At 46.7% G+C, this 23301-nt stretch overlaps 1 protein-coding gene across 12 annotated transcripts; it reads left to right on the top strand.

The window, feature by feature from the left end:
• The first annotated feature begins 413 nt into the window (after window positions 1-413).
• LOC132005703 (zinc finger protein 264-like) lies at window positions 414-17342 on the top strand. Of its 12 annotated transcripts, none has more exons than XM_059383171.1 (7): window positions 414-1456; window positions 1718-2072; window positions 2356-2639; window positions 2978-3104; window positions 11190-11285; window positions 12060-12092; window positions 14805-17342. In XM_059383171.1, exons 3-7 carry the CDS (start codon window positions 2604-2606, stop codon window positions 16430-16432), a joined length of 1920 nt encoding a protein of 639 aa, XP_059239154.1. In that variant the 5' UTR covers window positions 414-1456; window positions 1718-2072; window positions 2356-2603; the 3' UTR covers window positions 16433-17342. The 12 variants fall into 12 exon arrangements, with proteins under 12 accessions (XP_059239154.1, XP_059239155.1, XP_059239156.1 ...); XM_059383172.1 differs by having other exon boundaries at window positions 2421-2639; XM_059383173.1 differs by having other exon boundaries at window positions 1718-1913; window positions 2421-2639.
• Window positions 17343-23301: the final 5959 nt, after the last annotated feature.

Raw genomic sequence — 23301 nt, forward strand, 5'->3', positions numbered from 1 at the left:
TTATATTTTTGTTTTTACATAAACAGTTACAAATAATCATGAACAGACATTCCAGAAAGTTACAGACTTTCTCTTATGCTTTTAGTATATGTAAAACTTTATGTATGACTTTAAAGTATGACTTTAATCTTAGGGGAACCAAGGAGGGTTTTTTTTTCCCCCTTTTATCTTTATGTTTAGAATGCTCCTGTTTGGTTTTTGTTTTTGTTTTTCAACAAAGCAGATGAGCAATGTGTGCTTGGGGCAGAAATAGAGACCATGCTTTGATGTTTGCCAAGTCATTTTGACTTTGGTAAATGCTCAAGTATAACTTCCCTGACAGCCCCAAAACAGGACCCACAAAAACGGAAAGTTGAAAATTTTCCTTTATTTCATCAAATTTTCCTTTATCAGTGATCGGTAACACATGCTTTGTGGTCTCACAAACGTTTCAGACACACACACCCCTGCTCACAGGTGGTGTCCCGAGTCCCCCTCCAAGCTTCCTCCATGTGCTCCTCCCCACCTCACAGGATGGCAAATCCATGTCTTGGTGATCTGGGCCAATTACACGACTCAGAATGTCATTCATCGCATGAAAAAGGCCCAGGAGAGTGTGCAGCTCTCTGCGGAGAGAAAGGGGACTTCCGGTGTCCTCCTTGGCAGGATTTTTACACGACTTTTTTGGGAGGATCCGGGAAGGGGGTACCAAAAGGGGAAGTGAGCAGGCCAGCCTCGAGTCGAGGGCGCGGTCTCTGCCCTTGCATGACCTGCTTCCCGAGCCTCAATTTCCCCAGGCCCAGAACGAAGGCTCTCGCTCCTGCCCCTTGCCAGTCCTCTCGAACTGAAAACAGGACGACAGGCTGCTCAGTTGCCCGCGATTCTTTCCCTGTTAAGGAAACTCCTGCGAAGACCCGCCTCGCGCAGTAGGACACGGAGCAGGGAAAACCACAGTACCCAGAAGGCATCTGAGGTGGCGCTGGCCAATGACAGCCCCGGACGGGGCGTCTCCTGCGGTTTGCGTACCGGGGCGGAACTTCCGGGTGTTTTTTTTTTTTTTACTGCCGCCGCCATTAGCCCCTGCCGTTCGCCCCGGAGAGGCGTTGACTTGCTGAGGACCGGGCCGGCGCCACAGCGGCTCCACGCCTGGAGAACGAGCCGGGAAGGAGGAGAGGACTCACCGCGTTTTGTAGGGTCCGGGCCCTCTGTGGCGGGCGTGCCACCCCCCCACCTCCGGCCGCCCCCTGGGCCGCGGCCTCTGCAGCCGCCCTCATCCCCGCAGTCGCCAAGGGCAGCGCCCGCGTCGTGGTGCCTTTTGCGCGGGGGACGCAGCGGTCCGGCCTCCCGCTGTGCGCCGAGGTCGCCAGAGCGCGCGGGAGAGGTGCGGCCAGCAGGGTGCCCCGGTGCTCGCCGCTGCAGCCTTGCTCGACCGGGGGGCCCCGTGATGGCGGCGCCGCCGCCGACCGGCCAGGCGCAGGTCAGTGGACGTTGGTTTTGGGACTGCTGTTTTTCTCCAGGGGCGGGCGGGAGCCGCGGCGGCCGCCGGACGCGTATCCACAGGGGTGTGTGTCGGTGTGCGCGGCTGGCGCGTGATCCCCGGACTCTCAAGTGTGCGGTCTCTGACTTCAGTGTGGGAGGAGTGAGGGATGCTTCCGCCCGGGACTCCAGTTGTTCTTCGAGTAAATTCCACCTCCCCTTGCCCTGGGTTGATGCACGCTTTCCACCTGCTCTCCTCCAGCAGGCGACCTGGGGCACCGGACGGAGGCGGACAGCTTTTCTGACAAGTGCGTGGACGGAAGTGGGGGACGCGGGTTGTTGAGGGAAGCCGGTAGCTGCTCCCCGTGGTCCTGCAGGACGCTCCACCGACCCTCAGCACGCCCGCCGCGAGGCCAGTGTCTGTGGCGTTTGCAGCCGGTTGTGCTGCGGGTCCTGAGGTACCCTAGCCCCAGGGAAAGGACTGGCAGCTCAGGAGGGAGAAAGGCTTATGGTTCATGGTGGCATCTCCCAGACGCATCGGAGGGGCCTGGGGAGCAAGTCCGGGCCCTGCAGTGTCTCCAGGGAGACTCCGCCCTTTCAGCTTCATTTCCCATGAGGTTGGTGAGGAGGGCGCAGCTCCTCTGTGCATGTTCAAGGAAATATTTGGGGGGAAGTAAATGTATTTAAGAGCAAAACCCGGGGTAAGTGCTTCACAGCCTCCATCTGCTGCAGTCACTCTGGTTAGACCGGAGGGCCCGGTTCGGCTTGTTAGTGCTGTGCTAGAGTAGTTGGTCCTGAAACCGCACTTTGGGTGGCACGATGTGAGGCTGCTGGCCTGGCGGGGCTCCCTCAGCCTTTCAGGGCCGGTGGCACCAAGATGATGAGGTGTTTGCCTCCCAGGCTGGAGACACCTGCAGATCCCAGAGCCCGCTGAGCACTGAGTCACTCCTGTCTAACTCTCGCAGCTGTTGCTGAAGTGGGAACTATTACTACTGTATTGGTCCAGAAACCAAGCCTCAGAGAAGTGATGTCCTCTTGGTAACGCAGCTGGCAAGTGTCGGTTTCAGGAGTCTGGATGCAAGCCACAGGAGACTGACTTAAGACCTGGGGACTTGTAGTCCCTTTACCCGGGATGCGAAGCCCTCAGCATGGGGCAGGCAGCTAGCAGGACCAGTGAGGCTCAGGTACTGCTGTTGTTACTGACACCGTTATTACTATGCTTGCTCATTCCTCTGACGTCTTAGAGCCCTTGCTGTCTGCATCTCCCAGTCCTTGAGTCATTTTCATTGTCTGTGTGACCTTCCAGGGCCTCCCACGGAGGAGGCTTCTCCCTTACACTACCGGAGCACATCCAGAGCAGGGCCCACCTCCCCCTCGAGCCCAGCACAGAGCTTGGCCCTCAGGAGGTACTGGGTGATCGGAGCCTTGATCACTCTGCATCTTTACCAGGGATGTAGGGATGAGCTCTGATCCCATCCAGCAGCCCCAAGGCCAACGCTACTCTCTCTCTTTGACTTTGCAGATATCTGTGACCTTTGATGATGTGGCCGTGACTTTTACCCAGGAGGAGTGGGGGCAGTTGGACCCGGCCCAGAGGACCCTGTACCAGGAGGTGATGCTGGAAAACTGTGGACTTCTGGTGTCTCTGGGTAAGTCCTCCCCACTCCACCATGGGGACAGCTGCTGCCTCCTTGTCAGAGCACCCTCTGGCTCCAGGCCTGGCTGGTCAAGAAGATCTCTGGAGCCCTCCCCGTGACCCTCCTCCCTGCAGCTTCAGCCATTTTCTAGGTTAATCTCTTTGGACCTGCTCTCCTGTGTCTGTTTGGGCAAGAAACAGTTCCTCTTTGGCTCCTAGAAAACCGTGGAAGGAAAGGGGGGTGTTCTGCAGAACCCAAGGGGAGGATTTCCAGCTGGTCCCGTGAGGCTCTGGTAGAGGAACTGGGAACCACGACGATGATGCCGTGGCTTCTGGTCTCTTGTCCTGGCTTCTCTCTCTGGCTCTCTCTGTTATTGTCTCTGTATGCAAGAAGGTTTTTTTTTTTTTTTTTTTTTGCCTCATCAGGTAGTGACAGGACTGGCCACCGGTCCCTGCTCTCTCCGGCCCCCAGATGCCTCATCTCCGCATCTTGGCGTGCTTATACTGTTCCTCTTTGTCTGTCTGCTGCCGGGCCGTGTGGGGTGTTCTTGAGGCAGGAACGGCCACCGGAGCCAGTACTTCTCTGGACCTGTCACCCCAGTGCCCAGCACAGACTGGCCTCCATCCGAGATTCTGATTTCACATTCCAGAGGGGGAGCTGACTGCACGAGCCTGATTGACTCAAGAGTCCTTAGCAGGCCTGTGAGTGATGGGATGTTCTCCAAGGAGGGAGTGAGTCAGGCAGGCCCCTGGGAGGCCTTTGCCTTCAGTGCGGACAGATACTGTCCCAAAGGACATGGTCCCAGTTATGGGGCTTCTCTGTGTTTGTGCCTCCGTGATGGTCCCGAGGTTCAAGGGCCAGGCCAGCAGCATCCTCTGCCGGGTCGAGAGACGTTAGAGTAATGCTCCTCGGCAGCTGGCAGTTGTGCCCCCAGGAGACATTTGGCAATGTTTGCGTGCCCTCTGGGTTGTCCTGCCGTGGGTGCAGCTGGGACTGGCATCTAGGGTTCGAGTCCGGAGATGGCCGTAACCCTCTCTGATGGATGAGACAGCGCCCGCTCAGTGACGAATTGTGCCGCCTGCTGCGTCCCGGGTGCTGCGGTTGAGAAGCACCAGCTTCGGTGTTTCTCTCCTTGGGTAGAATCAGCACAGGCTGTTCAATTTGAGGGAAAGGGGAACTATAAATCCAGAGCTGAGGATGAGACGTGTCTGTTCTTGGAGAACTGGAATTACGTCTGCCAGTGAGAAGAGAAAAAGCAAAACTAGAACAGCCAGATAGATTAAATATTTCATAACAAAATGTTTCAGAATAAAAGTCCACGCTCTCCTCCTGCTGACCTCACCCCTCACCTTCAGTGCTTTCCCGGAGCTCACTCAGCTGGAGCTCATTCTGCTGGTTGTCGTGTCTGCTGCTGCATGTTCTGGGGCATTTCAGCCTCTCACACGGTCGCGGCCATCTGTGTCCTGACCAGCAGCTCTCGCGGAGGCTCCTCCCTCCACCTCACATTCTCTCGTCTTCCTGTTCTTGGGTTATAACCCACTATGCCTGTGGTTCTCATTCAGGGAAAATGTCGTTCCCCCAGGACACTGGGCAGTGTATGGAGACATTTTGGTTGTCCCAGGTGGGATGGAGGTGGGACAGGCACTGAGTGGGCAGAGACCTGGAATGCTGCTGGACATCCTTACAAAGCACAGGACAGTTTTCTTCCTTGTGTTCTTAGCAAAGAATTATCTTTTTTTTTTTTTTTTTTTTTTTTTTTAAGAATTATCTTGATAAAAATAATCATGCCCATGAACCTCAATAATTATGCCAGGTTGAGAAGCCTTGTTTCAGAGAGGTTAGGAACAGTGCATCAGTTGGCATTGAGAGACGCTCTGCCATAAATGTTCCTGGCAAGTCTGGGTTTAGTGCTGAATCTTAATATACTTTCTTCACTCGCCTCACACTCTGATTGTGGGTACTTTTCCCTTTAAAATAGAGGGAGTAGCCTTGGGTTTGCAGCCCTGCGTAGGCAGCTTTAGGACACTGGGACTTAATATCATTTAGATTTCATTGCTGAGTTTTCGTGGTGACCTGCCACCAAAGGAATTGCCACCAAATGATTCTTTCTCCGAAGAGAAGAGAAATTAAACATGGATCACGTTAAAAAGCAGTTCATAATCATCAGCACAAATACCCTGAGCACTGACCAAGCAGGATTCTTCAGGTATCGTCATGCTCTACTCGTTTAAATTCCCACAGCATTCCGCCTGTAGTAACTTGTACTTCCAGGATTTTAGTTTGTAGAGGTTACTTAGTGACAGAACGGGGAGGTTAATGCTGTTGTAGGTCTTACATTTCTATATGTGTGTATTTGTGTGTATACACGCAGGCACACATGTACATACATGCCTTTGTGTGTGGTAGTTGTGTGTAAAAGAAAAAATCTTTTTCCTCTACTCAGCAACTCCTGATATCACAATTTTGTTTTCACACCATGCATTTCTGATGCTGCCCCCCTGGGGTTAGTCCTGATCCTGCAGGTTAAGGGCTTAGTGGCCTAGGCTGGCCCCTCCCCCTCCCACGCATCTACTTCAGGTGCCAGGTACAAGTCCAGGTTGTCACCCGTTCTGATCAGCTTGCTGTAAGTCAGAGATAGGACCCCTTTCTCACAGTTGATCGTTTACCATGGTGGCTCACAGAACTTAGGAAAGACTTACTTAATATTACCTGTTTCTTATAAAGAATTATATTTAGAAAGTGCTAAATGGAAGAGATGTAAAGGGCTAGGTGCTTAGGACAGGACACTGAGCGCCGATGCCCTCCAGGCTTGGCACCCTTCTAGCACCTTGTGTGTTAACCAACCTGGAAAGTCCCTGAACTGCTTTAGTTGGGAAGGCTTCATTACATAGGCATGATTGATAGATAACTCACTGGCCATTGGTGATTGAACTCAATCTCTAGCCCTTCTTGCCTCCACAGAGGAAGCTGGGATGGAACTGAATGTTCCAATATTAGAATCACATGATTGGTTCCCCAGACCTTTCCCCCCTAGGAGTTTTTTAAAAGTCACCTCAGGAACATAATAGAATTCCTAAAAGAGGAAACCAGAAAAGGCCCTGTGTCTAATTTCTGTCTTAGGAGAGGCAGTCTGTGGACATTAGTTGGGGTGAAGGTTTTAGCATCCGGGTGGAGTCACCTTCATGGTTGAGGTACTGGTCTGGGATGATGTTGTCTGGGTGTGTGAGTGGGGTATTCTTTGCAAGTGAGTACCCTCTGGAGTTGGTGGGGGTTTTGCCATGTTTGGTTGAAACAGTGGTGTTAGTGTGGAGTGTAAGTAGGTCAAGAGGCCTTTTATTAAGGCAAGATAGAGACCCTGTAGGGGTTCTTTGTCACACTGGAATTTGAAAAGGAGTTGTTTGAAGTGACTATTTTGTCTTTTACTTAAAACAGCTATTAGGAGCAAGTCTGGGGCATGTTTGGGCCCAGAAAGCTCTATTGAATGTCTCTTCCCAGAGCATAAGTAGCATTGCATAATTTGAGAAGTGAAATGTGTGTCCATTGTCTACAACTCTGAAGGGGATAAGGAATGTCCTGGCAGTGCCTTGTATTGTGGCCCTTGCATGTGTAGAGATAGATGATTTTGACTTCTATTTGGAGTGTCTGTGAGACAGGAGATTCTTTTTTTTGTTTTGTTTTGTTTTTTTAAGATTTTATTTATTTATTTGAGAGAGAGAGAGAACGTGAGATGGGAGAAGCAGACTCCTCGAGGAGCTAGGAGCCTAGTGCGGGTCTCAATCTCGGGACTCTGGGATCATGACCTGAGCTGAAGGCAGTTGCTTAACCAACTGAGCCACCCAGGTGCCCAAGAGACCGGAGATTAAGGGTTCTTTACTCTAAAGCAGACCATTTTTAGGCAATGGCCCAGCAGATTATGATAAATGTAGAGATGGGACCATTTATTATTTAATCAGGGCATCCAGCACTAAGATAACCCCCAATGTTTGTCCAAAGTAATGTTTGTTAGGTCCCATTTTTTATTTGGAACATTCTGGCTAAGGGATAGAAAGCAGCCGCATTCCACTGAGCTGCATCATGTATGATGGGAAGCAGTGTCCTTTTAATGGTCCACGAACTCCTGTACCTGTTCACTCTTAACCTCAGGGGACTTTCCAGATAGCCAAAGGGTCTGGGGGAGGGGGGGCTGACCTCCTGCAACACCTTAACATCTGGCAGGGGACTGAGGACAGGAGAAGCTGCCACCTCCTGGTGGAGTTATGCCAGAGGACCCAGACTGGGTTCTGTTCTGCCTTAGAGAGTTCTCAGGAGCTGTGCTGAGCTTGTTCTGTTAACAGTATTTTGAGTAGATTTAGAGTCTTTGTCGGGGGGAACCCCATTTAAGGTGGGCTGATCTGTAAACAGCAGCAGTAGTGAGATTAAATAAAGTCCGTAAATGAGTAGTAATGTAGTCATCAGGCCTCAGATAATATCGAGGTAGTTGTATTAGCTAAAACTGTCCCCACGGTGGGACTGAAAGACATTGGATTTATGTATGCATAATGAATGCATAAGGCTATAACCGATATACCGTACCTGTATTACTGGAGAAAGGTGGGTGTGGTGAAGATCTTGAGTGCACAGATTGCACGGTGGCAGAACGGTGGGGCCAGCCTCCCAGGCAGCCTGGAAAATAGAAGTGTTGACCTTCAGAGTAAAGGCAGGCTGGCAGAGAAGCTGTTGAGGTACTAAACAGGGTTAGCCAGATCTGTGAGCCCAAGATAATCACTGGGTTGTTGATTGGCTATCATTTTTTATTTATATGGGGTATTGGCAGTATGGATTGTATGAATCAGCTCTGGCTGCCAGACTGTGTGGCTTAAACAACAGCTTATTTTCGTGTCATTCTGGAGTCTGGAAGCCCCAGACCCGAGGTGCAGGCAGACATGTTTCTGATGATCTCTTCCTGGCTGTGCCTTGGTGCTCTGTCCTCACATGGCCTTGCCTCTGGCTTGGAAAGCCCCCTTAATCCTCTTTTAAGGATACCAGTCCTACCAGATTGGGGCTGGTGACATTTAACCCTAATTACCTCCTTACCGACCCTTTCTCCAGATATGATCACATTGGGAATTTGGGCTTAGTAACAACATTTAGGGGCAGACACACTTGGTCCTTCCCAGGAACCCTAATGGATTGACCACCGCATTAAGATTGTAGTAACCCACTGTGAGGTGCCCTTTGTTTTTTTCCCAGAGTTAAGAGCACATAAAACTGAGCTGTCAAATGGAGAAGCAATGGGACAGTCATTCCTTTATTGATTAGCTGTTATGTGAAGTTTTACTGCATGGAGGCCCTTTCCCAGCTTCCTTTGAGCCATATTCATTACCTTAACTGGTGTCTATGGGTCCCATTTTACCGGGTCAATTTGTAAGCACCAAAAATTTAATTACATGTTGTGTCAGAGCATCCATGCCCAGAGTGGGATGTTTTAGGACAGTGGGTATGGGTATGAGTAGGGGAAAAATAGGCAAGTCTACAGTTTAAGTGAGACATACCTATTTTTCCTTTGCATTTTGCTACTTTTTAAGTTTGGGCGGAATAATATCTAAGTGGAATCTCCAATATGGCTATGATTTGAGCCCTAGTATTGATTAAATTTGTGAAGTTTTGTCACTTGGTGCATTTTAGCAAATTATAAAGTTAACTCAGAACCTGTATTATAGAATCAGAAAAGCCATTCAATGCCGTGTTTTCTTTTGGTGATATAATTTTTTTTGGAATACAAATTTTGTGATGCTGTACGTAATTATTTTATATAACTTACGTAAGCTTTTAGTATGTAAATTTTGGATTTCCAGTTGTCAAATTCTAGACTTTTAGTTATATATCGTGTGTTATTAGTTATCTTTTTTTTTTTTTTTTTAAAGATCTTATTTATTTGACAGACAGAGATCACAAGTAGGCAGAGAGAAAGGAGGAAGCAGGCTCCCTGCCGAGCAGAGAGCCCGATTGGGGGCTCGATCCCAGGACCCCGGGATCATGACCTGAGCTGAAGGCAGAGGCTTGAACCCACTGAGCCACCCATGCGCCCCTATTTAGTTATCTCTTATTTTCTCTCTCTGTATCTAGTGCTTTGTTACTCTTTTGAATCAATAAATAGTTTAGGGCGCCTGGGTGGCTCAGTGGGTTAAGCCGCTGCCTTCGGCTCAGGTCATGATCTCGGGGTCCTGGGATCGAGTCCCATATCGGGCTCTCTGCTCAGCAGGGAGCCTGCTTCTCTCTCTCTCTGCCTGCCTCTCTATTTGTGATCTCTCTGTCAAATAAATAAATAAATAAATCTTTAAAAATAAATAAATAAATAAATAAATAGCTAGTTTAGAATGAGTCATGTATTCTAGACCTGGTGTTTCCTTGGTACATAAGTTTTAAAGTGCACCCCCTCCTTTTTCTCTTGGGCTTTCAGCTTCCCGAAGCCCCATATTGAATTTGTTTCCCACTGGTGAGAGGAGCAGCAGGGAGGGCCTGGGGCCTCTGGGTAGCAGCCTCCTTGGGATGGCCCTGGTCCACAGCATAATTGTTTTTGTCACCTCTCTGTCCCTGGCTATTTTTCATTTCTTTGGGTATTTACCCAAGAAGCTTCTGGCAGTCCCAAGTGGCCTTGTGAGTGGTGGCCTCCTTTTTTAGGGTGCCCCAGGCACCCTAGAAAGGGGCTGAGCTTACATCTAGAGGAGCAATGGCGGCAGCATCAGTATCCTGATTGTGTTGGTTTGATTTTAAGGAGGAGACTCTTGGCCTGCTGGTGGGCAGCAGCTGTCAGAAGTCCCTAAACACATTGGCCAGAGGTTGTACAATCAAGAATAAGGTGAGAAACATCCTGAGGTATCTTAACAGGGAGCAGGAACAAGATATTCTATACACTTTTTTTCTCTCCATTATACATTGAATCATGGGTCTCCATGAATGGGGTCCCTTACACCCTGCTGGGTGAGGGGTCAGACTGCAACAATGGTAAGATTTGCCCTCAAGCAATTTAAGCCTGTTGTGCCAAGGCATCTGAGGAGGGCGTGCCACTCTATGTTGCTGTGGATCCCTTATATCACATGAGGGACCAGTACCGGGACACTCTAACAGGTGTGCCTCTAGAAGGACGAGCCAGTGTGATTGGTCTGTCACAGTTAACCCAGTGGTACTGCCCACCAACTGCTGGCCCAGTTGGTTAAACCTGCGTCCCAGCACAGTAGTCTCTGGGGACACCTCAGCCTTGCATGATAACTGGTTATCCTAGTTGCCCCTGGGGGCACATCCCTCCCCCCACCCTCTAAACTTGACCATGGAAAGATTTTGATGAGATCCATCTTTCCAGATAAAGTGGCAACTAGGGAATCAGCCCTCACAGACCCAGGTTATCACACCTGAAACTACAAAAAGACTTTGCTGAGGATCTAAAATAACACTTAGATCGATGAAGACACATACCTTGTTTTGAATGAAGAATCAGTATTTTAAATGTCAGTTCTTTAAATTCCATAAATTCTTTTCCACTTGAAACAACATAATGTATGTGAATAGCTTGACACAGTCCCTGTGTATGGTTATACCCTGTAAATGCTAGTTTTTCATTTACTGTGGGGATTAAAAATTCCTTAATAACGTGGCAGAGGAATGAAGCACCTGGGCCCAGGAGGCACACTTCAGTGAAGACGTGTCAGGAGCATGACCTGGGAGCTGAGACCGATAATGGGCCTCACCTACAGAGATTTTGTTTCCATTGGCTAAGAACCCAACATCCCAGGAGGTGCTGATGCGCACCTGGGTGAGACTCACTTACTTGGATTGGTTAAAAAACACTTTCTGGAAGGAGGGGGTCTTATTCCCTGGGATTCTGTGTGCTGGAAGTCAGGATAGATGTTGTCTACACAGCCAGCACTACTGTCTAAAGTCTTTGGATCCCAAGAGTGGTGTTCATGCCTATTTCTAGGCGACAGGTTAGTATTTTATTAGTTTGGATGGGAGTAGCTTCATTCCAAGGTCATAACCACTTTCTGAAGTCCCAGACTAGATTGAGGGATTTTCTTTCTTTTCACATAAACCCTAGCATCTTCTTTCTTTCTCTGTGAACAGGGTGTCCTGTTCCTAGACCTGAGCTGATCTACCAGCTGGAGCACAGGCAGGAGCTGTGGATGCTGAAGGGACACCTGTCTCAGAGCGCCTATGCAGGTACGAGCCAAGGTGTGGGCAGGTGGGGGACTCTGCAGGCTCGAGACCAGCAGGAGACCGCTGGCCCTGGTTCCCTGGGGAAGCTTCTTGTTCTGGCTTCTCAGCTGCTTTGGATGCCACGGAGCCCTTTGACCCGAAGTCAGCATTCTTGCCAAGGGGCCCAGAAGGTCGCTGACTCCTCCCACCTCCCAAGTTTCAGGGAATGGTCCTGCCACCCAAGCAGGTTAGAGACTGGAGACCGCCTCCGAGAGTTCCTCACACCCCCAGCTCCCTCCAGCCCCACTTCCGGCCCTGCCCCAGTCCCGTGCATTTCACATCTCCTCCGTCTCCCGAACCCATCACTTGCACCACCTCCCTCACACCGGTCCCCAGGCTCAGTGCACATTCCCATTGTCTTTTCTCTGGGGGTTGCTGCTAGCCTCATAACCAGCCTCTGCGTCTGCTGGGCCTCTGGTCAGCTCTGTGTCCTGCACGAGTTACCTCAGGGGCTCGGACTCACTTCCAGGGCTTCCCACTGCCCCAGCCATGATGTCTCAGTGGGTCTTGGCGTTGAAAGTCAGGTCCGCCTCCTCCATTGCTTGATCCTCGACCTTACCGCACTTGTTCAGGCTCCAGGGTCTGCAGCTCCCCTACCATCGAGCGGGAGAGGTCTTGCCCTTGGCCCTGGCCAGTTCTGAGTCAGTCTAGAGCACACCTTTGCAGGAAACTGTTTTCTTCATTCATATTCTGCTTGTTGTGTAATGTGACTTCACTTTTTTTCGACTCATTATACAGATGGGCTCAGATCCTCACAATCGAAGAAAAGCGGTAAGAAAGTTCCTGTCTTTCGGCATGTTCACCAACTTTGCGCTCCGTTACTCACACGTTCTGACTCTCATAGGTGCAGCTTCCAGGAGCAGTCCTGTGTCGGTCATCTTGCATGAGATGGTGGTGTCTCTGATGTCTCCTGGGGTGACATGTTGGATTATAGGCCATGCAGGCTCACCTGCTCATTGGCTAACGGCTGTGGTGTTCTGAAGGACATGTACCAGCTCACACTTGCCCCGGGACTGCGTGGAGGTTCCTTCGGCCTGTGCTTTGCCCGGGACTCGGTACTGTAGGGCTCCTTGGTTGCTGACAGTATTCTGCCCAGTGTCTGGTACTCTCAGGTATCAGGTCGATGAAACTGTATCTCATGTGGGCTCCACTTGCTTTTCCTTCCTGGAGGACCTTTGGCACCTGCTCATATGATCTCGGTCAGTCTGTATTTTCTCCTTGGAGTGTCGTTTCATGATGAATACCTATTTTTCTATTATCTCACTCGGTGTAGTCCTTACACTTACCTATCATTGGTTATGGGTGCTGCAGCTATAATAATAATTTTCAGTATTGTTTTTTCGCTTACTTAAAGTATGTTTTCTTGAATAGAGCTTTTTATTTTAGTGTAATGTTCTTACATAATAATGATTCTGTCTTGTGTAAAAATCTTGTTGTATTCCCCAACATCAGGAAAATAGTCTTGTTTATTTTATCTGGATATTTAACTCCTTTTGATCTGAGGTCGAATTTGAATGAGTGTGAGATCGGAATACAGTTTGCCAGGGTGACATCAGTTTTTCTAGCTCCGTTTACTGTGTTTTCTCTCTTTTTACAACTGAGCTGTGTGTGTGTGTGTTTTCTGAGCTCTCTGTTCTTTTTCTCTTCTCCATTTGTCTTCTCTCTGTGCCAGTACCACCGTGTCTGAGTACTCTCATCTGAGGTGGTAGGTATCCTTCTCCTTAATCTTGCCTGTCTGATCTTTCCTATAAGTCCTACCATCGAACTATGAAGTTCCTTGATGATCCAATTGCCATTTTATAGGGAATTGTACTGAATTTTTTTTCTTCACTTGGGTAGCATTGTCAGTTTTATATTATTAAGTGACCCTCTCCCCCCCGCCCCCCCACGCTGGCTCGGGTTTTGTTGAGTAATTATGGACATACAGGTTTCCCCACTATGCCAAATTAGAGTGTTCCTGGGAAACTTCTCAGGACATAAAGTGTGGAAGAAATTACCATTGATTTATATGGAGAATTTTTTCACCATGGATGTCTTCAAGTACAGCATTACTGTGTTCTCATGTAGATCTTGTGTATTTTGCAAGTCTATTCACCATACTGCTCCTCGGGCAAACCAGACTCGTGTCCAGCCCAGTCCTGCTCACTTCCTGCCTTATGAGCCTTGTCCTGGAAGGCCTCACTGTCACCCTTGTCAGAAATTTGGGAATCCTGTTTTCCTTCTGTCCTCCCTTTCTCTGGATCCTCATCAGTACCGTCTTTGTGCATTCAGCCCCTTTGTACATTCTGTCTCCTAAGGCTACTGTGACCTTTGTACTTTTTCTTTTGTGGTGAGTCCCATGATGCCAGTAGGACTCACATCATGGGCACCTCCTGTGCAAGGGAAAACTCCCTTGGATCTCTTGTTGTACGCAGCCAGCCAAGCTCAAAGCTAAGAACACAGAACTCCTAAGAGTACCACATCGTCCCAAGTCATCTGAAGCCACTGGAAGCTCAAAGATTGCCCAGAATTACCTTCAGGCTTAATGAGCTGATAGACTCAGTAAACTTCCTAAAAACTGTTACACTGTCCTCTCAGTCATGTTTGGTACAGACAAAGGTACAGCTTGGAAGAGGAGCCAAAAGTGTTCCAAATACTGAACTCCTGTGTCTTCAGTGACTTGGTACCTCCTTGGATCCATATGTGACAATAGGTCCGTGGATATTGCCAACCCAGGAAATTGGCCGAAGCCTCAGTATCCAGATTTTTATTGAGCCTTCATTACAGAAGCGTGTTTGATTGAGTCATTGCCCATGAGACTCAGTCTCTAGGCTTTTGTTCCTTTCCAGAGGTCCAGCTGATACCTGGTGACTCAAAGCTTCACTCTTTCTAATTACATAGTTGAGTTTTCCGATGTGGCCAGACCTTACCCTGTGAGTCATCTCTTTGGTATAAACAAGGGGCCCACGATGAGTTATATATTGTCATAAAGTATCAGGTGCATTCCTAGGCACCCACTATGAATGACAAAGACAGGTCTGTTACTCTGAAACTACACAGCGTTGAGAGGTTACCTCCTTGGAGCTGGGATAAAGATCATACTTCTTTTGGGGGAAAGTTAACTTTACACACTCTCTGTCTTCTATCAGGGCTCCATTAGGTACCCTTTTCTAGTGTTCTTAACAACAATGTCCTCGCTTAGACAAAACCAAACATACAACATTCTTATTAGTCTTTCTGGCTACATCCAGTACGGAATTGCAGCGGTGTCTCCACTCCAGACCCGTCTCCTATCTAGCTTCTCCTGGGTCTCCCTTTCATGGTGTCAACAGTCTAATACCTAGGGGGGGAAAAAAAGAAATTGCAGTCCCGAGATTCAGAGGTAATAAAACATAACAGAGACAGGCACTATTTTCATCTTCATTCTTTTCACTGAAATGCTGATGATATATTTTCTGTGTTATCATTACTAACAGGCCTTTCTGTACATTGGGTTTCTTTCAGATGTCAAGGGAAAACCCACGACTACAGAACTTTCCAGTTGTGCACCAGCCCTGTCTGGGGGGGCCTTGTTCCAGGAACTAAGACAAGGAGACCCAGGGAACTTCCAGCTGGGCCAAACCAAGGATCAGAGTGGGTCATCAGAAATGCAGGAAGGACACTTGAGACCGGGCTTAGAACCCAGGAGAGAGAAGTTCCCTGAGAAAACAAGCCCTGAGCTTGATGGTTTAGGGGCAGCTGATGGCGCGTGTTCACAGATGGCACAGGAGCTGACCCATCCAGGAGGTGCTGTCCATGACCATGACTCGTGTGGATCAGGTAAAGATCCCGTGATTCAGGAAGAGGAAAATACCTTTAAGTGCAGTGAATGTGGGAAAACTTTTAATAAAAAGCACCTTCTTGCTGGACATGAGAAGATTCACTCTGGAGTGAAGCCCTATGAATGCACCGAGTGTGGGAAAACATTTATTAAGAGCACACACCTCCTCCAGCACCACATGATCCACACGGGGGAGCGACCCTACGAGTGCATGGAGTGCGGGAAGGCCTTCAACCGCAAGTCCTACCTTACCCAGCACCAGCGGATCCACAGTGGAGAGAAGCCTTATAAGTGCAACGAATGTGGGAAGGCCTTCACCCACCGCTCCAATTTCGTCTTGCATAAGAGGAGACACACCGGCGAGAAAACCTTTGTGTGCAAAGAATGTGGGCAAGTCTTTCGACATAGGCCAGGCTTCCTTCGACATCACATCATCCACAGTGGCGAGAATCCCTATGAATGCTTCGAGTGTGGCAAGGTCTTCAAACACAAGTCCTACCTCGTGTGGCACCAGCAGACTCACACTGGGGAGAAGCCCTATGAGTGCAGTGAGTGTGGGAAAGCCTTCTGTGAGAGTGCGGCCCTCATTCACCACTATGTCATCCACACTGGGGAGAAGCCCTTTGAGTGCCTGGAGTGCGGGAAGGCCTTCAACCACAGGTCGTACCTCAAGAGGCACCAGCGGATCCACACTGGGGAGAAGCCATTTGTGTGCACTGAGTGTGGAAGGGCCTTCACCCACTGCTCTACTTTCATCTTGCACAAAAGGGCCCACACCGGAGAAAAACCCTTTGAGTGCAAAGAATGTGGGAAAGCCTTTAGCACTAGGAAAGACCTCATTCGACACTTCAGCATCCACACTGGGGAGAAGCCCTTCGAGTGCTCAGAGTGCGGGAAGGCCTTCAACCGCCGGTCAGGGCTCACGAGGCACCAGCGGATTCATAGCGGGGAGAAGCCCTACGAATGCATGGAGTGTGGGAAATCCTTCTGCTGGAGCACCAACCTCATCCGACACGCCATCATCCACACCGGAGAGAAGCCCTATAAGTGCAGTGAGTGTGGAAAAGCCTTCAGTCGCAGCTCGTCCCTCACTCAGCATCAGAGGATTCATACTGGGAGAAACCCTGTCCGTGTAACTGAAGTGGGAAGACCCTTCACAAGCGGGCAGTCCTCAGTCACCCTCCGAGAACTCCTTTTGGGGAAAGACTTCTTGAATGTAACCACTGAGGAAAACCTTTTGCCAGATGAAACATCTACCGTGGCATTAGATCGGACCTACCAGAGAGAAACCCGCCAAGTATCTTCACTGTGAGGAAATCTTCCATCCCAGACCATCAGTAGTCCGGTAGAGATGCGTTTTAGAGATTGACCGAGCCCAGAGCCTTATTCTGTGTCTGAGAATTCATCTGTGAGGGAGAGAGCAGGGTTTCCTGTGCACAAGGTAAAACCCTTAGCTGCATGTTTCTCCTTCACTTCACTGCAGTGTTATCTCAGGAGTTTTTATAAAAAGAAGGTGGAGATGTAGAAGAGCGAATGAAACGAAAATCTTTGGGGACTTCTCTGCCCAGCTTACAGCACTTTGTCATGGATTCACATGTTTACGTGGGACCAGGGCAGCGTTGCAGGCGCAATGGGCCTTGTCCCCGTGCACGTCACGTACACGTTCATCGCTGCCCAGTGTCGGCAGGGTTAGCCCGTTGAAGACAGGCAGTAAAGTGATAAATGCACATGTGAGAACACATTTTATTCCACCAGTTAAGACTCTAAAGCTTACATTTTTAGAAAACTTTTTTATTTGGTTTTAAACACCAAACAGACTTTTTTCAGACTTGTTCTTGGTCCATCTGTTTAATTTCTATAGCTGTGTGGTAACCCTCAGAATCGGGTAACGTGCTTCCGCTCTCTTTATTTTTATTTAAATTGATTTAGCTTTCCTAATTCCTTTGACTTTTCATATAAATCTTAGGATACCAAAAAATCTTACTTGGATTTCTACAGGAATTGGTTGAAATCTGTAGCTCTGTTTATTGAGAATCAGCATCATGAACACTGTACATGGTATGACATTTCAGTTGTTGAAGTCATTCTTGATATTTCACTACTGTTTTATAGTTTTTCATCATACAGTTTCTGTACATTTTTGTAGAGAATTGTATCTAGGGGTTTTGTGTGTCTTGTGTGTGTGTATGTGTGTGTGATCATAAATGGCATTGATTTTTACATTTTCATTTTTCCATATGATCTTTAGTAGTATGTAGAAAGGTAATTGTTGGAGTGATATTTTGGTATCCTGCAACCATGGTGAACCCACATTATTTGTAGCCATTTCTTTGGGTAGAATCCTCAGGCTTTTCTGCAAAGACATGTCAGCTGCATATAGAGTTTTATTTCTTCCTTCCCATCTATATATCTGTTACTTTGTTTTCTTACTACACTAGTTATAGTGTAGTAAGTAACCTGATGTTGAATAGTAGTAAGAAAGAATGCCCTTGACTGATTCCTCAAATTAGGAGGAAAATGTTCAAGTTTTCATCAAGTATGATGTTAGCTGAGGCTTTTTTTCCCTCCCCAGATTTTTCTTATCAAGTTTAGAAAATTCCCATCTGTTCTTAATTTGCTAAGTCTTTTTTGTTATGAATGAGTGTTAGACTTTTTGCCTCCATCAAATGATGTGATCATCTGATTTTTCTTCTGTAGCCTGACTGGTTGTGAATATTGAACCAGTCGTACATCCTTGGAATAAACCCCATTTGGTTGTAGAGTATGAATTTTTTATATATATTTTATATTAAAACATTCCATTTTGATTATATTTTGTTGAGGAGGTTTTCCTCTAATTTCTTGAATTCAGAATAATTTATATGTTGGATACATTGAATAGCTTGAAGTTTGTCCTTTCCAAGGAATTGTTCCATTTCATCTAAATTAGTTTATAGACTTGTTTGAAATATTTCCTTATTACCCTTTTAGTGGGAGCAGTATTTGTACTTACATCCCATTTGATTCCTGATTTTGGAAATCTGTCCACTCTCTTTTTATCTTTGTCCATCCTCTTAGACATTTATCAATTCTACTGATCATTTTGGAGAACCAGCACTTTATCTCACTGATTTTTCTTTTTCAAGTTTTTAATTTTAAAGATTTTATTTATTTGACAGAGATCAGAGGCAGGCAGAGAGAGAGTAGGAAGCAGGCTCCCAGCCGAGCAGAGAGCCTGATGAGGGGCTCAATCCCAGGAGCCTGAGATCATGACCTGAGCCAAAGACAGAGGCTTAACCCACTGAGCCACCCAGGTGCCTCTTCACTGATTTTTCTCTATTGCTGTTCATAATTTCACTGATTTCTGTTCTGATCTTTATAGCTTCTTCTTTGGTTGTATTTTACTTTTTTTTTTTTTTTTTTCTTTTCTAGTGTTAGCATTGGTAGTATAAAGTTTTCTCACAACACTGTGACAGCTGCATCCTGCAAGCTTTTATTACAGTTTATTCAGCTCTAGTGTTTCTTGATTTCTTTAGAGACTTTAATGGGTTCATGGATTACTGTTTAGTTTTCTAGTGTTGGAAGTGTTTTTGTTATCTTCTGTTACTGATTTCTGGTTTGATCTGTTTAAATTTGTTGAAGTGTTTATGAAGTGGTCCTAATCTCAGAGTCCTGGGATTGAGCCTCATGTCAGGCTCCCTGCTCAACAGGAAGCCTGCTTCTCCTCTCCTTCTTCCCTCTGCCTGCCATTCTGTTTGTGTGCGCTCGTGCGTGTGCTCTCCTTCTCTCTCTCAAATAAATAAATAAAATCTAAAAAAAGAAAAATAGATTCTATCATTTTCTGCTTCAGGTATTTTAAAACTCTGTTGTTTGGTGCATTCACGTTTAGTCTTGGTGTGTTATCTTGTGTGTTGACCCTTTCGTTATGTGATGTCCCCTTTTTTGTCCCTGTTCATTTTCTTGCCTTTGAAGCAAACTTTGATATTAATATAGTCCCTACTGCATGTTTTGATTAATGTTTGCATGGCTTTTATTTTTCCATAATTTTATTTTGAACCTTATTTGTATCATTACACTTGGAATAAGTTTCTTATAACAGCATATAGTTGGGTCTTAATTTTTTTATCCCTTCTGCTTTTCATCTTTTAATTAGTAGATTTACATCACTTAGATGGAAAATAATTATTGGTGTGTTGGGGCTTAAGTGTACCATTTTTTAATTTGTTTTTGTTTGTGTTACCTTTGTATCATTCAACTTATTTTCTGGTTGTTCTTGTTATTTTGCTTTTCTGTTTTATGTGTTTTTGTTGTTTTGCCCCTTCTGTTGGTTACTTCAACATTTTTTAGAATTCCATTTGATTTATCTATAATGTTTTTGGGTATTGTCTTAATTTTTGTATTCTAAGTATTTACGTACGTAAGTTATCACAGTCTAATATTATTAGCATTTTAGCACTTTGATTATAGAAACCTAAATTCCATGAGGTTCCTTTACATTTTCCATTTTTAATATAATTTTTCTAAGTATTTCCTCTTTATACATTGAACACCGTGTTGGGTGTTATAATTTGTGCTTGGGCTGTCACAACATTTGTTAGAAAACTCACGAAAAGTCTGGTCTGTTTACCTCTGTTACCCATTCCATTTTCTTTCTCCCTTCTTGAGGTCCCAGGCCTTCTGTTAACATCTCCCTTCGGTTTGGCAAATTTACTGTAGCCTTTCTTCTGGGGTAGGTCTGCTGTCGACAAAGGACTTTGTTTTCTTGCATCTGAAATTGTTTCTCTGTCCCTTTCATTCCTGACATGTTTTTTGTGGAATAAAAGACTTGGACTTTACAGTTCTTTTAGTATAAGAAAAACATGTCACCTCCCTGTGTCCTCTATGGTTTCAGATGAGAAACCTGCTGCTGTTCAACCATTGTTCCCCTGCCTGTGCTGCGTCATTTGTCGAGGGCTTTCAGGGTCTTTTTGTCTATAGGATTCATCAGTTTGATTATAGTGTGTTCTGGCATTGAACTTTTGGAGTTCTCCTGTTTAATATTTGTTCATCTTTTTAAATCTGAAGATACAGGTCTTATGCCAGATTTGGGGAGTTTTCAACAGTTAACGTCTTCAAATCATTTTTTTTCTTTATCCAGTCTGTTTTCTCTCTGTTACTCAGATTGATCAATTTTCACTGATTTTTTTTTTTTTTTAAGATTTTATATATATTTTAGAGCACAAGCAGGGGAAGCAGGCGAGGGAGAAGGAGGCTCTCCATTGAGCAGGGAGCCCAATGCAGGCCTCAATCCCAGGACCCCGAGATCATGACTAGGCCATCTCGGCACCCCTCCATTGATCTTTGAGCTCACTGATTCTCTTTTCTCTCATTTCCTCCCTGCTGAGCTTATTCACTGATGTTTTGGTTTTGGCTGCTGCTGCTGCTTTTTTTTTTTTTTCCTTTTCCCAGTTTAACCTCTCCTTTTTTACATATTCTATTTCCTTGCCTAGTTTATAATACCAAAGAAGGACTTTTAAAAAACAGGCAAAACTGTGTAGTCAAAGTCAGGATTCTCTGGTGGTTTATCTTGATATTGGAATAGAAATTCTAATGTATCTGGAGAAATGGAAGTCTTTTTATCCACAGATATTTCTTAAAATACATCTTAAAACGGAAGGTGATTTGCAGATGACTCAGGGTTCTAGTCTTCAGGGGAGAATTGTGTGTAAAATTCCCCACCTCTCTAAGCCTTATTATAGCCCCAGAGGAGAAGGGGTTCCTCCTCCTCAAGGATCACCCTTCTGTGCCTGGACACATACCTCCAACCCCCAACTTGTCTAGGACCTCTTTCCTGTACTCTCCCTGCTTGGTCTGTAACTTATCTTAATCCCCTTCTAGCCGCCTCATCCGTACCTGTGTTTAGGTCTCTAGACTCACCCCCCAGGCACTTTCTGCCCCACATGCCCAGTGAGCTCTGCCCTTCTCTTTACTCGCGTGGACACACACCCTGTGTCACTGTTCCATCCCCTGTCTGTCGCCACCCCCTCATGTCCCTTCACCCCGCCGACAACTAAACAGTGGTCTCCAGCACCGTCACCTGACTTAAGCAAGTCTCCCAGAGTTCCCTCTTGTCCTCCCACCCTTCTCCACCGCACCCTCCCCCCACACACAGGCTGTGATGGGACCTTTTTCCTGCTGCCTACCTCTTTGACTTGAAAGCACTTTCCTGGCTTCTGTGAGCTCCTGCCTTGCTCCTTCAGAGAAACTATGTCTTCCATCCATTAAACAGTGGTGCTTCTCAGTCCGTCTGTCGCCCTTACTTTCTGATTTGGGAGGTGTTCCATGAGTGAGTGAGTTTCCCCCCTCAAGGTATTTGACGCTCAGTGATCTACAGAGTTCCCCAAGTCCTTGTCTCCAGGTTGAATGTTTCTGTCTGGTCATCCTTGCACACCTGGGCAGTAATCATACACACGGATCCTGTCTGCGTGTGCCGTGTGATCACAGGCGTCCCCATGAGGATGCATCGGTAACCAGCACGAGAGCAGGCAGACATGGTATGTTACTATGTTTCCGTCATTGTTTTGAATATTTTCCACACATCAGCTCTTCCTCTCTGCGATAACTCTATGTGGTAGGTCATGTTATCCCTGTTTTACAGATCAGAAAACAAAGGCACAAAGCTTCTGTTGGGTTTAAGGTTAAAGTATCTGTCCAGGATTTCACAATTGATTAGGAAGTATGGGATTTGGGACTACAGGTCAGGTGGGCAGGCTGCAGAATCCATGCCCTTACCACTTTACTGCCTCTCTAGGGCAGGTCTGTGTACCCCTTCAGAATAGAACAAATCACTATCGTTTGTCTGCAAATTACTGTACTCATTTGAAACTATATCTTGACCATCCCTTTAGGTTGGGATAAACCAAACTCACTCTAATGGCTGCATAATGTGTTGCAACTGCAGAAAGTGCAGACAAGGGGTGTGAGGGGCGGAGAGGTCGAGAAAGGCTAAGGCATGCCTTTGATTTTATTTATTTATTTATTTAAGATTTTCTTTATTTGTCAGAGAGAGAGAGGGAGCGAGAGCGAGCACAGGCAGACAGAATGGCAGGCAGACGCAGAGGGAGAAGCAGGCTCCCTGCCAAGCAAGGAGCCCAATGTGGGACTTGATCCCAGGACGCTGGGATCATGACCTGAGCCGAAGGCAGCTGCTTAACCAACTGAGCCACCTAGGCGTCCCATGCATTTGATTTTTGATATGACGTGTTTGAAGTGCCCAATATCTCAGTGACTATCCCTGTGCTCTGACTTGTTGCCCAAGTCAGACACTTTGCAGCCATTTTCATCATCCCCACTTCAGCCATTGTCCCATTGTGTTCATTTTCACTTTTTCTCCCCCTTATAGCCTCAGTATATGTGTGTCTTAGTGAATGGCCACACACAGCAGGGTGTTTTTTTATTGTCATGTTTGGGTCCCTCACAGAGCATTTACACAGAGCTGTTTATATGGTTGATACTATATAAACATGTATGAGACATGTTGACCTTGATGAGAACCCACATAGGATTATACGGCCAGATCGGTAACGGTTCAGAAGTCCCAGTGAATGGCTGTGTCAGTGATCAGGGTCAGCCTGTTTCAGTGGTTTAGTAGGGAGACTTGCAGGACTCCACATTTTGTCATACTCACTAGCTGTGATTCATTCCAGCAAAAGGATAGAAAGCGAACTCAGCCAAGGGAGGAGGTACAAGGACTGAAGAAAGGCAGAGGGTGTCAGAGTCTATCTCCGGGAAGTCAGACAGGCTTAACTGGATGTCTGTCAGAGAGTTAAGACAATTACTTAAAACGTCTGCTAAAGAAGCTCCTTAGAGACTCTTGGTACCCAGAGTTTTTGGAGGGGGTGGGGCTCTCCTAGCACAGGCCAAGTTTTAGGTTTCCAAAACGGTAGTTGGCATTCAATGCAAACCCCATTATTGGCACACTGAGACACTCGTGTCTGGGCATGGTGAGAAACCTGACCTCTGAGGTTTCAAAGCCCAGCAAGGATAGTTCTCCAGCCTGCTGTGTTACAGCCTTATACAGACTGAATGGTACTAAAAGGCTGAACAGATTTCTGTAACAAAGCAAATACACTTCCTACAACAACAATTACACAGTCTTTACTTCGAAAAAAGTCATTACTTCGGGGAAAAAAAAAAGTCATTGCTTTGGAGGCTTCTATGAAC

The sequence above is a fragment of the Mustela nigripes genome, chromosome 17 (assembly GCF_022355385.1).
Source record: "Mustela nigripes isolate SB6536 chromosome 17, MUSNIG.SB6536, whole genome shotgun sequence".
Classification (NCBI taxonomy): Eukaryota; Metazoa; Chordata; class Mammalia; order Carnivora; family Mustelidae; genus Mustela; species Mustela nigripes.

Bases quoted from the DNA above. Each gene is read 5' to 3' on its own strand.
- LOC132005703 (XM_059383171.1), top strand. From the start codon at position 2,604: ATGGGGCAGGCAGCTAGCAGGACCAGTGAGGCTCAG. The intron at 3,105-11,189 runs GTAAGTCCTCCC...CTCTGTGAACAG, and splicing joins TGGACTTCTGGTGTCTCTGG to GGTGTCCTGTTCCTAGACCT. The intron at 11,286-12,059 runs GTACGAGCCAAG...CTCATTATACAG, and splicing joins GTCTCAGAGCGCCTATGCAG to ATGGGCTCAGATCCTCACAA.